At 37.7% G+C, this 16,805-nt stretch overlaps 1 protein-coding gene across 1 annotated transcript; it reads left to right on the forward strand.

The window, feature by feature from the left end:
- The first annotated feature begins 12,488 nt into the window (after positions 1 to 12,488).
- Positions 12,489 to 15,222, forward strand: LOC132098921 (DNA-directed RNA polymerases I, II, and III subunit RPABC2). Its single transcript, XM_059505249.1, has 5 exons — positions 12,489 to 12,671; positions 12,899 to 12,968; positions 13,530 to 13,660; positions 14,512 to 14,583; positions 14,872 to 15,222. The coding sequence occupies exons 1-5, from the start codon at positions 12,652 to 12,654 to the stop codon at positions 14,960 to 14,962; spliced, it is 384 nt and encodes a 127-aa protein (XP_059361232.1). The 5' UTR covers positions 12,489 to 12,651; the 3' UTR covers positions 14,963 to 15,222.
- Positions 15,223 to 16,805: the final 1,583 nt, after the last annotated feature.

Below are 16,805 nucleotides of genomic sequence, written 5' to 3' on the forward strand. Positions count from 1 at the left end.
GTCCCAGTCAAACCGTGATCTTATCATTGCCAGTCCTCCAGCTCAGCAACATCTCTTCCTGTTGTCTCTCCTCGTGGGGAAAAAAAACAAGGTTTTCTCAGCTTTAAATTGCTTAGTATGTGATTCACTGTGTTGAAGCGCTGGTGACGCCTGCTGGTCAGAATTGAGTAAATGCCACTAAAACTCAGCCCAAGCTCAGTGTATTAATCTACAAATCATTAAATGGCATAAATATGAAGTTTCTGTAAATGTTCCTTGTTTTGTGTGTTATTAGTCGGGCTTGAAAGTACATATCACTCTCATTTTTGTTTTATACACGCGTTCATATAAAAATTAATCAATTAAAAATGAACCTACCTTTATAAAACTGAACCAAGACATGTTAAAACATTAGACACTCGTGGGTTCTCCAGCTCAGTGTCATATATTAAAGTGTTTTCAGATCACATGATGCAGTGAAGCCTCATTTCCTAAAGTCATGTCACTTGCTGAGTTTGATTGCAAGCTGTTGAACCACTGATCTGAAACAAAAGATTTGTAAATGTTTAGTGAATAACAATATAAAACAGACATTTACATCATTTCATGCTTTGAGGGAAGTTGTGGTTCTTTGGGGCTGTGTGTGGAGACCAGGTATTGTAACAACACCATTTCCACATCAGGGATAAGCTGATGTCCTACGATCATTTCAGTATTCACTCACTTCACCATGGGTTTTATGTGAATGACTGTCAAGGCTGTAAATAGATATATGCAGATTATATAAAGAAAAAAACTGATTTTGGTGTAAGATTTTTAATTTTTTTAATCAAACAACTTACATTAGAATAGACTGTAGATTCTCTGGCATGACGCATTGCTGATTTTAAACCATTATGCTAATACAGCTAACTAAACGTTGGACAACGGGTGGGGTAAATCGTAACACATTTTTGCACCCCCTTCCATAGAACTGAGAACTTTCATTTTGTTTAGATGGAGCTTTTTTGGCAGCTCAAGAAAGTGTGCCATTGTTTTGTATTGTTCTTAAAGATTGTTTCAGTAAACCTGTTTCTGAAGCAGACTTCATTGTGTGGCTGCTGTGTTTGCTTCTTTTGTCCAACTGTTACAACTTACCCCAGTATGTGTTACAACACCCCTGCAGATTGTAAAGCACTCCATGTACTTAAAATCAACTTATTAGGGCTGTGATATTCCTGCAGATTGGTTCCTTTTGTAGTGAACAAATGTGGGTGCTTTTGAGCACTGTAGTTCAAACATTCAGTGAGTTTCAGATGCTGAAACAAAAACTGTTACAACCATACCTGGTCTTCTCTATTTGGGTTAGTGTTTGGCATCTATATCACACACACACACACAAATACATTTCTGACTGCTTTCAAACTGCACCAGACAGTCAGGTATACAAAGCCTTAAAGCCTGTGCAGACATGTCAGTGTTTGTTTTCATTGTAGTCTTTATTTTCCTCAGCGAGATTACATTTTCATTTCACCAGTTAGCGTGCATGTCTCCTAATGACAAAATCTGTAATTCACATCTGAGTTTCTGCATAACAATATAGCACACGTACATCACATTGAAGTCTATTTTAGTACCTGCATTAATATCTGCAAGATGTTGTCTTTAAGATGATTTAGAAAGTAGGCTATGTAAAACTGAAATCTTGCAGACGTCTGTCGGATGTTTGCAGATACTTTCCAGATCAAGTGATCTTTAACAGATATCTTACTGTCTGGATCATACATGGTTACATTGGGTTTTTTTTTTTTTTTTTAGATTTAATCATTTAGCAGACTCTTTTATCCAAAGCGACTTATAAATGAGAACAATAGAAGCAATCAGACCAACAAGAGAACAACAAGAGTATATAAGTGCCATGACAAATCTAGCACAGAACATGAAGCAAGGTTTCTATTTATTTATTGATTTTTTTCAGAACATGATCCAATTTTTACTTCACTAAACCTTAACAAGTTTGGAAGTTTTCTTTAAAAAGCCTCTTTTGCAAATCAGTATATGCCATTCTCTCTGTGCAATGCACATTTTTCAGTCTTTGGCTTGAATGATTTTATGTTATTTGAAATTCAGAAGACTTCAGTGTTCAGGTTTTACTATAATTTGAATATAACATGCAGATTTGTTACACTGATCTTACACATTGTTCAAATGTGCACATTTATTTGGGGGCTATTATTCAAATGAATTATATTAATTTATCATAATTAAACAATTTAACTATTAAAATCTTAGATGGTATTTTAAGTAAATATAGTCCTCCAAAGAATTTCAATAACAATTCATGATGGTTGTTAAGTCTAAAGTAAAAGTTAGTAAACCCTGTGTTTCTTTGTTTATAAGTCAGGGATGACTAAACCTAGTCCTGGATTGGAGCTGAACTCTACAGGAAGGTAGATCTCCAGGAACAGGGTTGGGCACCCCAGTTAGAATGGCACCACAAGCAGTTTTCTAAAAGAAACATGTTTGTAGTAACTGGATAATTAAGAATAAATATGATCATGATCTACTATATGAAAAGATCGCCTTAAATCACAAACAAATATAAAAATCATGCTGTTCATCAGATAGCTCTCACTATTTTTTAATTGTGTGCTCTGTCCACGAGACAGGCCTATGCTCTGAAGTGGATCCTGTTTGTCAAATGGTGTTCTTTCCACTGGGGGGAGCCCTGGAGATATTCCCTTCTTGCAGCAAGGGTTGAAGCGTAGGCTGTACCCCTCCACCCTTAAGGTTTAAGTTGCTGCTATTGCGGCCCATTACGACCCCACAAAGTGGAGGTCAGTAGGGAAGAATGATCTGACTGTCCGGTTACTTAAGGGGACCATGAGGTTAAATCCTCCTAGGCCTCCCTCTCTGCCCTCTTAGGATTTGGCATTGGTGCTAAGAGCAATACAAGCTGCCACCTTCGAGTCTTTGCAGTCAGTCGAGTCGAAGGTTCTTTCTTTGAAGACCCTACACCTGACTGCATTGGCCTTGATCAAGAGGATGGAGGACCTGCAGGCATTTTCGATCACCGAATTGAGCCTTGAGATTGGGTCGGCTGATTCCAGGGCAACACTGAGACCCCCGCACAGCTACGTGCCCAAGGTTCCTACCACTCCCTTCAGGGACCAGGTGGGGAACCTGCAAGCACTACCCCTGGAGGAGGCAGACCCAGCCCTAGCTTTGCTCTGTCCTGTATGCTCACTGTAACAGTTCGTGGATAGAACTGAGAGTTTTAGGACCTCAGACCAGCTCTTTGTCTGTTACGGTGGACAGCAGAATGGGAAGGCTGTCTCTAGGCATTGGATGGCCCACTGGATAGTGGATGCCATTACCTTGGCCTACTAAGCACAAGATGTGCCCTGTCCACTCAGGCTGAGTGCTCACTCCACCAGGGGTGTCACATCATCCTGGGCACTGGCACATGGTGCATCACTAGCAGACATTTGTAGAGCTGTAGACTGGGCAACTCCTAACAAGTTTGCTAGGTTCTATAGCCTGCGTATCGAACTGCTTCCCTCCTGTGTTCTCATCTGAAATGGGTAGTGACACTGAGAGGTCCTCCAGCACTCCGGCGGCCAGACGTGGCGGAGCGTCCAGCACCAGGCCTTGGGGATTTGTGTGCAGCGATGCTTCAAGTCAATCGAATGAACAAACACGTGCGCATATTTGCATCGCTTTGATCGTTCCCTCTAGATCTCACCTTCTCACACGCAGCCCCACGATTAGTCGATTATGTACAATACCTGCATGTTATTGGTCAAACTGCTCTGGATGTTTTAGGCAATATTAAAATCCTGGCCGGGACATGTCCCATATGAACGGCGCATATGGCCACCCTATATCATCACCAACTTGACGTCTCCATTTCCTCCTTCAGGGAACGAGGGTTGCATATATTCAGCATCACGTTAGTTCAGGAAGGCCACGTCAGTCAAGCTTGCATCAGCTGACAGTCAGCTGTAACCGACATGTACCAATCCAGTCTCAACACCTATCACAAGCAGTATATTTATATTCCCATTCTTCGGTGTCTCTTCCGTTGCATCGCTGCTTGCAACTAACTCCCTCCTCCAACCCCAACTCCACCAACTGAACCTGTAATCCAATCTGACTTTTGTTCTTCCTTTACAGTCACTTCATTGGAAGCAGTCTCTATCACGTTTTGTGTTACAACACATGTAATTATGAATTGTAATTATGTATGCATATAATGGTTCTGTTCTGTTCTGTTCTGTTCTGCTGATCTCCCCGCTCTGTCCAATCATGGATACATACATGACAGGCATGTGGAGTGTTGCCCAGAACATTACCATACCACCAACACTAACTGTATGCAATATAATTGTAATAAATATACTTGACAAAAGTGGTCCTGATTGAAGTAACCGAGAGGTTAGGAAATCTGATAATAATCTACTGTATAATCAAATAATCTGACAGGCAGAGACATCACATTGCAGAAGATCTCAATTCATTCCTCAGCTCCTCCATCAGCCTTCAAAGCATGCAAGTCATCACCACATGGAAAAATGTAAATACCATGAGATGGAGCCTCAAAATATCTTCCTGTTGAAAAACAAGGACTCTTTTAGTCTGGAAAAGAGTTGGGAAAGGTTCATCAGGATCAGCTGTAAAATAAAAAAAAGGTAATTGTCACGTTTTATTTCACAATCTCAGATTGTTTATTGATCAGGGTACAGTTCCACAGCTATGGAAAACTAATCTTGTTGAACGCTCAGAGAGAGATTGAGTACTCATTGTCTATTATTGTACTTACTGTGTTTATCCACTTACACGTTAAAAATAATTAAGGTGTGTTTAAACCAGACACCAGACACCTTGCTTCGTGTTCAGAGGTTAAGAACAAATTCATGTGCATGTGTGAATCTAAATAAAGTAGAAGTCACAATACATTTCTTTAAAATGTGTAGCAAATTTATTCATGATTAGAATTTTTTTTTATATATATAAGGTGTGAGTATAAGGTGTGAGTAATATTAATGAACTACATGTACTTACTATTTGATTATGGTTAGGATTAGGGTTTGGTTTAGGATTACTTGCATTTAATTATAAATAATTAATTGTTATTATAATAGTAAGTACATGTAACATGTATAACAAGGACAACTTCAAATAAAATGTTACCGAAAAAGATCACTTTGACTTTCTGATATGTCATTTCACTAACCTCCGGCTGTTTAAAGACCAGCAGAAAACTTTCATTTGGACTTCAAGAGCTTGACAGATTGACACACAGAGAGAAACACTCAGGTTTGACCTCACTGCTTCATATGATGCATTTTAAAAGTTGTTTTCTATTGTTCGTTGACTGGATATGTTATAAGAAGTCAGAAATAAACAAGAAATACTAAATTTGTCATGACAGTAGTGATAGAGTAAAACTTGACTGAATATTACTGTGAAGTATAATGATACAATACAACTGTATTCAGGAAACATATGCTGTAAATGTATTATTGATGGTCTTAAGGTGACATTTAATCTCACTGATAAAGCTAATGACAGTAAGACATATGTAAATATGTAAAACAATCAGACAAAAGGAGAGTTGCATAAAATAGCTAAAAAAACAACAACCTCAAGACCTGGTTTTGCAGCACCATTCCCAATGAAATACACCACTGCATTCTCCTACATGGCATCTAATTAAATACAGCATGTGTTTCTGTAAGCCTACTTGGTTCTGTTTTACTGTTATTCAATCAAATCATAATCACGCTACACTTATAGTCACTTAAAGGCAGGGTAGGTAATACATGTATAAACAACTTTCTTCCAAATTTGTTTAAACTTTCTATATATATCAATGCATAATTAAAATGTAAGTACTCTGATAAAAAGAGTATAAAAATCGAGTGACTCTAGACCGTTTAATCTGTATTAAACACAGCTTATTATTTCCATCTCGGGACGAAACATACGCCCACTTGCGCGCGCACGTTTGATTTGAGGAATTCAACAGGCACGGATCCTAGGAATACCAAAACAATGGCAGAGAAACAGCAAGCAAAATTCACAGTACCAGCCTATGCAGTTAGTGAAGGCAAACCAGGCAAAAAAAAGGAAGACAGTAACAGTACAAGAAAAGGCAATGAACAAAAAGTCTTTGGATAAACAAAGAAATAAAACGCGAGTTAATATCGGCGTGGCTTTCCAGCGATGGCGAGAACTGAGGGAACTCAAGGGGCTGAAAAGTGACTCCTTGATGGCTTTATTTCTGCTGGACAGGTAAATCTTTCTTTTTGTATTTTGATCATACATATTTCTTTGTTTATTTTTTCATGAAGCATGTGTCATTAGCACACGTAGCTGCGTAATATAGCTAACATAACATTACTTAGCGAGCCATAGTAGAGGCTTTGGAAGGAGCCCAGAAGGGAGGGGGTGGAGTGAATGGAAATAATGAGCTGTCTTTAAAACAGTCGTGAGAGGTCTACAGACACTCGATTTTTATACTTTCTTTTTCAGAGTACTTACATTTTAATTATGTATTGATATATAAATAAAAATTAAACAAATTTGGAAAAAAAGTTTTTTATACATTTTTTTGCCTACCCTGCCTTTAATGTGTACAAGAGTGGAGCACTAAGAGCTTGTTTCCATTTTGTTGGTCTCCTTTCAAATACTTACAGGTGTTATGAAGTATATTATGAAAACACACTTTGACAAAATATTTAACATCATATTAACATTTATGGATTCATAAAGATTTGGTGCTCACAGAACTAGTCATTGCTAGTTAGGGCAAAACATTAAAGTCTTTCAAGAAAAAGAGAGAGAGAGAAATTATTAGATGGAATATAAACATAAATTACTAAATAAATTAGCCTTTGGTGTCTCATTCTATTTTTTTTTCCTATTTAGTTGGAGGCCACACAACACAAATGGAAACTAAAGCATATCTAAACTTGATTTTACTGGGGAAGAAATGTGCTGGGAAGAGTATGTCGGGAAACACAATACTGGGACGAAAAGCTTTCATATTAAAGAGCAGACCCGGTTCTGTCATGCCTGATAGCACTGTTGAGTCTGGGACTTTTGATGGGTTTCCAGTCAATGTTTATGACAAAAAAGGATTCTGTGACCCAGAGCTGAGCGAAGATGAGATCCGGCAGATTGAGAATGTTTTTCAGAAATGTGAATCAGGTCACTGTGTGTTTCTGTTGGTCATCAAAGCTGATCGTTTCACTGAAGAAGAGAGAAAAACTGTGAAGAAGATTGAGACGCTGCTGGGAGAAGAACGCCTGAATAAAACCTGGATCCTCTTCACCAGAGGAGACGAACTGGAGGATCAAAACATGACAATACAAGAATTCCTTGATAGAAATAGAGGGTTGAAGACACTTGTTAAGAAATATGATCAGAGATACCATGTGTTCAACAACAATAAGAGAAGAGGAGCAAGTGACCAGGCTCGATTACTGCTGATAAACATTCTCCAGAGATCTTTGGGGTTAAACGGTGAGTGTTTTAAAAGATCATATGGTCCTAATTAAAGGTTTTGGTAACAAACTGTGGTAGTAAAGTTATGTCAAAGTGTATGACAAATTATTGCAAATTATTTATTAAGCATTAATTCACTACTTGCAACTTTTTTGCTGATTGACATCTCATTTCATCACTGTTGAATACATATAACATTGTCAGGCTTTTATTCGTGCCTAATGACTAAATGAATGGATCTGCCATACTTGGTCAAACTCAACTCAAATTCAACTCTTTTCACGAAACAATCAGAGAAAACCATCAAAGTTTTAAAGCGGTCATATGATGCTGCTAAAAATAACATTATTTGGTGTATTTGGTATAATGCAATGTATTCATGCAGTTTAAGGTTTAAAAAGCACATTATTTTCCACATAATGTACATTATTGCTTCTCCTCTATGCCCCGCCTTTCTGAAACAAATTTTTTAAAACTTTATGATTTTTACAATGCTCATCATTCTGAAAAGCGAGGTGTGCTCTGATTGGCCAGCTATTCAGTGTGTTGTGATTGGCTGAATGCCTCAAGCATGTGACAAAAATGTTACGCACCCTTAACATACTGTGATGCTGTGTGTCCCTGACAAGACGAGACAAAACCAATAAACTCACTGCAAACTAGGCATCTGTTGCTTCCAATGGGGACATAATTACTGATTATAATGACTTGTTCTGTCTTTTTATGCGTTGAGTTGTGTGTAAACAAAACCATGTCTGCATTTGTGATCTGAGAAATAACAAACAACAAGCTCTACTCTACACTGCTCAAAACTCACGTTTTAATCATCGGTGGCAAATTCTTTAAATATGTAAACGTACTTACAGACTGTGAGGAGCGCCAGACTGTCCTTGTAAAGTTGGAAATGGCCCACTTTACAGAAACAGCCTTTGTGCACAGACACATTGTACCAGGTTCAGGAAACAGTCCTCTGTAAAATGCGCTGCACACATCTGAATATTTGGGTTGAACTGTTCTGGAACAGTGTTGAAATACATATTAACCACTGATTTCTAGTTGTGTCCTCTTTTGGAAGAACAAACAAAGTAGTTTCACAACTAAACAGCATCTTCACAACATGGCAGCGGCGGCAACAGAGAGAATAAAAGTTAGGCCTTCTTTCTTTGCGTGAACATTTGGGCGGTGTCATGTAAAACTTCCCACATCATGACGTAGACGTGTGGGGTGTGTTAGAACAAGCAGGTTTAGGAGAGTGTGTCTGACTGTTCAATTTGAGACTTTAGTCTTTGTAACTTTACAGATCTTCTTCATGCACCAAGAGCTTGTAACACTCCAAAGAGAAAGGAAAAATTGAAATCACATCATATGACCCCTTTACAAGGCTTTATTTATCAATCACTAGCACACACACACACATAAATAAATAAATGAATAAATAATAAAGTAAACATTAAAATTCACCTCAAACACTAACCCATGACATGGCCATCACAAAGAAGACACAATCTTCTAATTTCAACCAGTGAAACATCAGTCCTTTCAGATGTGATCTGTGTGTGGTGGTGGTGGTTTAATGCTGGTTGATCTATGCATCTCACAAAGACACTTTTCCTCAGGATCTTCCTAAAGGAGTGTGTAAAATGATAAGCATCTAAACTCTCACTTACATCTGTTTTGTGTTTGATACAGCATTAGATGGAGGGAAGCTGACCAGAAGGATTCCTGACAGCAGAGCAAACAGACCAGATGCTCAACAGACTCCTGCTGTCTGTCTCAGGTCCAGAAGAATTCTTCTTCTGGGTCAAACTGGAGTTGGGAAAAGTGCATGTGGAAACACTGAATTACACTGAAGTACACTGAAGTAACCACTGAATGTTCAGAGAAACATGCCCTTATTTCAGGCAGATCTGTGTCTGTAGTTGATACTTCTGGATTCTTTGACACAGAGATGAGGCCTGGAAAGTTGGTGACAAAAATAGGGAGAAGTGTTTATTTATCCAGTCCTGGACCTCATGCTTTTCTCATTGTGTTTCCTGTGAATATGAGAATCACTGAGCAGGAGCAGCAGATTCCTCAGCAGATTGAGATGATGTTTGGTGAAGAAGTGTTAAAATACTCCATCATTCTCTTCACTCATGGAGATCTGCTGGAAGAAGAGCCCATCGAGACACTCATTGAGGAGAACTGTATATTAAGACATCTAGTTCAGCAGTGTGGAGGCAGATATCATGTCTTCAACAACAGAGATCTGAATAACAGAGAGCAGGTGAATGATCTTCTGCAGAAGATTGACACAATGATAGAGCAGAACGGAGGAGAACACTAAAGTAATCAGATGTTTGAAGATGCTCAGAGATACAGACGAGAAGAAGACAAGAGGAAGCTGAGAGAAGAAGAGGAACACAGGGAAAACACTGAATTTACACAATTCTTTACCAAGTATGGACATCATTTGCGTATGTCAGCTTTTGCAGTGGGTAGATATGAGCTTCTTGGAGATGTTATTTCAGCATGTGTTGATGAAACTCTTCATGCAGCCGTGGGAGTTTGTCATGACCGTGTTACACAGCATGCCCAGACCAACCTGCGTGTGATGCTTCAACAGATCAACCACACATCTGTGTTGCTCTACACTCTTTCACTTATATTCTTTTTTTATTAATTCATTCATTCAGTTATAATAATTCATCATGTAATCAGTTTATTATTCCATTCAATCATATAATAATTTATAATAATCATTTAATCCATTTATATACTGATTCATACACTAATTAATCATTCAGACATTTACTCAACCATTGCCACATTTCAAAATTGTTACTTTTTCTGTAAAATATAACATTACATTTTTATATTAATGCTTTGAGTATTACAACATCATTATTTGAAATTGTTTGTAACATTTTAATTTTTTAATTTAGTGCAATATTTTGTCATTGCAGCATTTTATTTTGATTTTCACTAGCAACTGCAATTTAATTCACATTGTATACACCTAAGTTATCCTATGTTATCCCACCGGTCACTATTGTGACCATCCACATGTTTACTCATCCTATGACCTCACTCAACAAAACTGAATATATTAATACTAGACACCCTAAAGATCATGTGTACCAGAAATCTGTGTCATATATTTCGTTTTGGATCTTTAATGCAGCTTCATCTTCTCAAGGTCCAAACAGGAAGTAAGCTGCTCTGGTCATGTGACAATATCCACTAATCACGTGAAACTGAACATATTTAACTGAGACTTTTTACTTTTTCATATTTGCAGGAAGTGCACTAAAACATCAGTCAGTAAGGGTTTTAGAGCTTTACAAATGAAAACCTTTTTTACAGTCACTATTGTGACCGGTGGGATTAAACGGGTTAATTTTTAGAAATAATACATTTTTAAATTAATTAAATTAATGTATAAATGAATAGGGTTAAAAAAGAACAGTTTTCATTTAAAATTGAAATCATTCATTCATTTTGTGCTAGATAAATGATTATAATACTTTATCATGAATGTGTGTCATAATCCCATACAGGCTCTGTGTCACAGAACGAACAATGCAGTAAAGTCTTATATTTACCACAGAGACACACACGACACAGTCGCACATGGTATATAAACACAGATAATATAATATTTTAAGTTTTAAGTTTTTATGCTTAGTGGACATTTTATTCAGAGTGTAATTTCCATACATGTAGAGATACCTGTATGTTTTCAAGTCTGACAGATGCTGACAAATTTATAACATCTACTTAATAATAAACACCGATACTTTTTTAACCTTTTTGTTTATTTTATAGAAACATTTTCACTCAGAAATTGCTAAACTTCCTTAACTATTACAAAGAACTAACAAATAACGAAACAAGTGAAATATAGCTGCAAGGAGCAATTGTGGTGCCAAGTACAACCGATCATCAGTCCAAGAGCAATAATGAGTAAGCCATGCCATTTTAAAATGATTTTAGACAAAATGGAAGAAAAATAAAGGGTATAAATACAACCACTATGATTTATTGGTTTATCAAATTTGACTAATAGGTTTAGCTGTTACCAAACTGATGTGGAATTGTTCTTATTGTGCACAAACTAATTAGTTCAAAATCATAGAACACTAGACATCATATAACATACAACTTACAGAAACATATAGACTCATGAAGTGAAACATCAACAGAAGCATGACTGACAGCGAATGTTTAAGCACCTGTATACCCTTTTATATTAAAATACTCAAGTACAATGAAATGTGGAAACTTCTTACTTTAAGAACATTTTAAGTAGATATATTAGATTAGACATTTGAATAAATCTCATCTATTGTTAATCTCACAAAAGGACAGACACATTTCTCTTGTAGTAATTGTCCTTCATATGTTTTTATGATCTACATTTATTCATTTAGTAGATGGTCACAGTGTACCTGAAGAGACTCGATACAACAAGCTCACCTGCATATGTCCACATCTTTGAATACAACTTAGTTATTTTAAAGCTGTTTAACTGATGTTCATATTCATTAATAGAGTAATCTCCCAGTCTCAGCTCTGTTTTCTCTGCTGGACATGTTGATATTCTGTTCTTCATCTTGTCTGACTCCTGACATTTGTCTCTTCATCATCCTGTCAGACACAACACTGACTGGATACACTGACACTGACTTTGCTTGTCTTCTACAGCCAATCAATAACCTAACCTAAAGTTAAATGTGCATGAATTTTAAATATCATCCATTTAGATTAGATTGCTATTAAACATTTAACTTTTAACATTAAGACTAAGTGAACATGGATAAATAATTTCACGCTGATGCGAATCGCTTTTGTAGCTAACTGAGGCCATCTGGTGGTTAAAACTGTAAATGCAGAAAGCGCAGCAAAAATATATATATATTTATGTTTTACAAAACGAATGCAAGCGTTTATTTATGTATTTATTTATGTATTAACTTACTCAACGTTACTTACTTGTCCTACTAACTTGCGTTTGTTTGGGGAACACGTGTTGTTGCTCGTGTTTCTGAACGGACTGTGAAACTGCAGCACCGCCGGAAGTTCACTCCACGCTCCTTCAACTCGTCCTGCAGTCAGTTCTCCGCGAGACGATAACAATAAACTGGAGTTATCTACGGATTTAACTATTAAATCGTTTTTACGACACGCGAGACCATAATAATGTCTGACAACGAAGACAAGTGAGTTCTGAATGCGTCTTTCACGGTTTTTATAAGATGTTTACTGTCGTTTAAAGTCAGTGAGTGTGTAAACAACACGATGAGATCATTAGAAACCTGTAAAGTCAGTCTGTAAGGAATAAACGATATATTTTAACATGTTTATGCGCTTTCGTGTCTGGACTGAATGTCGTGAGCTGGAGCGTGTGTCTAGTTTATCTCATGGTTGTGTGTTTTGTTGTTCTCAGTTTTGACGACGGAGATTTCGATGATGTTGAAGATGAAGAGGCTCTGGATGATCTGGAGAACGTGGAAGATGTGAGAGCAGTGTTTTCTGACAGGTGCATGTGATTTCACCAAATACAGCTGTGTTCCCGGATCAACATCCCATCAACCAATCAAACTCTTCAGGGAACATCAGTTTTAGGCTTACACTCAGGGTTAGGTGCTTCTACACTCTTGTTAATCAGCTATCATTTCCCTCTGATTTTAGGAACACATTATGGGTAGGTTTAGGGATTGGGTTCAGTCTGGATTAAGTCAGTGATGTTGATCCAGGAACATGTCTGTCTTTGTAAAATCACAGTGACTGTTCTGACAAACAATCATTGACTAATATAGAGCAGATGAAGCTTGTTGGGACCAGACATGTTCCCTTGCACTGCCACACTATGAGTGATTGTTGTATCACATGTGAGTTTAAGTACTTCTAATGAAAATAAGGCAGTTATAGTGTTTCAAGCTCAGAATCCCAAACCCACTTGAGTACATCAGGTGCATGCTAGATCCACGAGATTTTGTTTCTATTTTTTTCTGACAGTGTGTGTGTGTGTGTGTGTTTGTCTCTCTCTCTCTCTCTGTGTGTGTGTGTGTGCGCAGGAGGATCAGGAGAACGTCCAGATCCTGCCGGCGGGTGAAGGACAGCAGGCCAATCAGAAGAGGATCACCACTCCGTACATGACCAAATACGAGCGAGCGCGAGTGCTGGGAACTCGAGCGCTGCAGATCGCGTGAGTGACCTCTGACCCTTCAAACACCACATAGACATCAGTTCTGAAGCGAACACTAGCGTATACACAGCAGAGTGCATAGCCTTTCAGAGTAAGCTTTGTTTGATAGCACTGACACACACACACACAAACACGTCTGTGCTGTCTCTCTCTTGATATCACGACTGATGAAGAAGTCTCTGAACTGCTCGTCGATGCAGCCGTCTGATCATGTGGCATCTCCAGGAGCTTGTGTGTTTGATTTTCTGTCTCTTCTGCTTGTTTTCTGAGTAAATCAATGGTTTGGTTGAGTGTCACCATCTTATGATGCTGATGATGAAATGCATATCACACTACACAAACCCCACCACACTCAGCTGTCTTATTTTTCATTATTAATATACTAATACAGTATTAATGATTTCAGGTTTAGTTTTCTGGGTTTGTTTTTGTAATCTCATTGTGTGCATTTTTTGTTTTGTATCACGGTAGTACTTCAACTTATTTTAATTTCAGTTGCAAAGTTTTAGCAAAAGCAGCATTTCTGATTTACATTTAGTCTACATCTTATTTCAATTAACATTTTTTTTTAAATAGTTTTATATTAAGTTTTTTTTTTACCATAAAAACATTAACTTCATATCTTTTTATCATTTATGAGGACAATAGACAATTATTAACATTTCTGTAAATGTGCCAGTATTCAAAATATTTTAATATATTAATGCCTTAGTCACGTAAAGCAGTTTAGAGCTGGACGATAACACAGTTTATTTGAAGATATATGAAGTATCAGGCAGTTTAGATTTACAAACTAATAAATGCTCGTAAAGCTGCAATAATCATCAGTGATATCACTTCCTGTGTGACAGGATGTGTGCGCCGGTGATGGTGGAGCTGGAAGGAGAGACAGATCCACTGCAGATCGCCATGAAAGAGCTCAAGTATGACAAAACACGCTATTACATTACTGATATAATAGTTTCATTAATTATTCATGATTTACTTATTTACGTGATTACAGACATGTAAAGACCTGTATGTTCTTTAATAGAAACAATACTTTTCTATGGGGAAAATATATATTTTGTTTTACTTCTTGATTTAGATTGTAGAGTAAAATGATATTAACAGTGTATGGACAAAAGAACTGACACATTCTCAGAGTCAGTGTTTTTGTGTGTGGTATGTGTATTAATGTGGTTTGTGTTTTAATGTTGTGTGTTGATCAGGAGCAGGAAGATCCCCATCATCATCCGTCGGTATCTGCCAGATGGGAGTTATGAGGACTGGGGCTGTGACGAGCTCATCATTACTGACTGAGAATCTCTCTCTCACACACACACACACACTCAGATGTGTGTGTCACAGCAGTGTTTACAGCACAGATCTCATTGTCTTCTGCTCTGGAGTGTTATACTTCATCCAGCAGTTCATGTGTGTGTCCGCAGGAGGGCAGCAGAAACACACAACAAACACCCAGTGCACTGAGGAAGAGCCCACTCTCAATTTCATTTGATTTCATCTTCATTCCTTTGTTTTATTCAGGCAAAATTAAACTTTTTTTGTAGAAAATTATACAATGTGCTCTTTTATTTTCTCATTATTGTTGTGAAACAATGTGACATTATCTTTAGATTCACACTGAGTCTGTTTAACAGTTTATACTAAATGCGTGCAGGTTAAAACTGTTGATTACCACTAAATAATTTAATTTACAGCTGTTCATTACAATAGTTTGTAAAAATGGGAGAGTTTAAATTTTGAATGAATTGTATTGTTTTTGAATAATGCTCATAAAGTGGGGGAAACTGCAATGATGTAGCCTAAAAAAATACAAATTCTTGAAAGTTATGTCTGCTAAAGTTCGCACCATGAAAAGTGTTTCGCGGGATTTCATTCGAATTTGTCAGCGATGACGAAGCGTTTCCACTTAACTGACGCGCGAACGGCGGGATCTAAATGTAAACAGGCTATTGATTGTTTGCGCGGGTTAAAGTGTCTGAATTCACCTTTTGAGATGAAACTACTTTTCTAGGTGGAGGAAGTTCTGCTGGTGTGGTTCCTGTAGGTGGAGTAATGTCCGTGAAGAGTGTCTGCGCGTCTGAAGAGGACTCACAGAGTGAGTAACGGTACTTTTGAATGAGCTGTAAGCGACCGTTAAAAGGCTCGTCCGGTAATATTAATGTGTGTAGATGGATGTGTTCGGGATATATTCGTCATGTTGTCATTATCATGTGACCTACCGTGTGTGTCGTGCCGCTTCACTTCATTAATTAATCCTTTCCAAAGGCTAGGGTTGCCAACTTCAGAAAATACGGGACAGTCGGGATTAAGAAAAATCCGTTTGTTACGTCTGACGTCACGTGTCACCGCTTCCGTGTCCTAACGCTCTTTCAGATACCAGGAGAAAACAACAAAATGTGCTAATATACACTCACAATGTGATTATAATACTACCAAAAACATGATCCTAACCTTTAACTTCATACCGACAGCCAAGATAGCCAGAAAATGAAAATATAACAGGACGTTGTGAGCATGGAGACTATCTTAAATGTTTAATCTGAATTAACAGTGCTCATAAACGGACTGCTGAGGTAGCATGGGCGGCGAGGCCATTTTTAGGGGGGCTATGCTGTGCAGTTTTGTTATGTCATATATCAATCGGTTCCCATCTACTGTAGCTTAAGTTTCCTCTGTCACACAGGTGTTTCCTTCAGTGTAAATAAAGCGCGTGTCAACGCATAGGCCTACTTTATAAAACGATCATGTTGCCATTTTCATTTGAAAATGTAACTTTCAGTGTAATACAATTTCCAGTGCATGTAGCAAAACGGTTTGCACACTTGAACTAAGGAAAGAGGGTTGTACTAGAAATGAAAATCCTGGAATCGCCCCTGTGAGATAGTATTCTCAAGTGAAGCGAGTTGAGCCTTGGACCTGGAAACAGTGCCACTTAACAACTGACAGAAATATACATGTTAGACCTCTGTATGGACTGTTTTTGGTGCTGATACTTTACTGGTCATTTTGTGTTTCAAGAATGGAGTCCAAGGTTAAGAAAAGGCCTAAGTTAGAAGTTAAATGTAAAATGTTTTTCAATGTTTAACAACATTTACAGTAAAAGACATCTTAGGGGACGGGGCCCCTGGTCTTGAGGTTT

Source organism: Carassius carassius, chromosome 1 (assembly GCF_963082965.1).
Source record: "Carassius carassius chromosome 1, fCarCar2.1, whole genome shotgun sequence".
In the NCBI taxonomy this organism is placed as follows: domain Eukaryota; kingdom Metazoa; phylum Chordata; class Actinopteri; order Cypriniformes; family Cyprinidae; genus Carassius; species Carassius carassius.

What these genes read in the sequence shown, in the direction of transcription:
- LOC132098921 (XM_059505249.1), top strand. Translation starts at nt 12,652, where the DNA reads ATGTCTGACAACGAAGACAA. An exon ending in ATCTGGAGAACGTGGAAGAT is followed by an intron (nt 12,969 to 13,529) that starts GTGAGAGCAGTG and finishes GTGTGTGCGCAG; the next exon opens with GAGGATCAGGAGAACGTCCA. An exon ending in ATCGCCATGAAAGAGCTCAA is followed by an intron (nt 14,584 to 14,871) that starts GTATGACAAAAC and finishes TGTGTTGATCAG; the next exon opens with GAGCAGGAAGATCCCCATCA.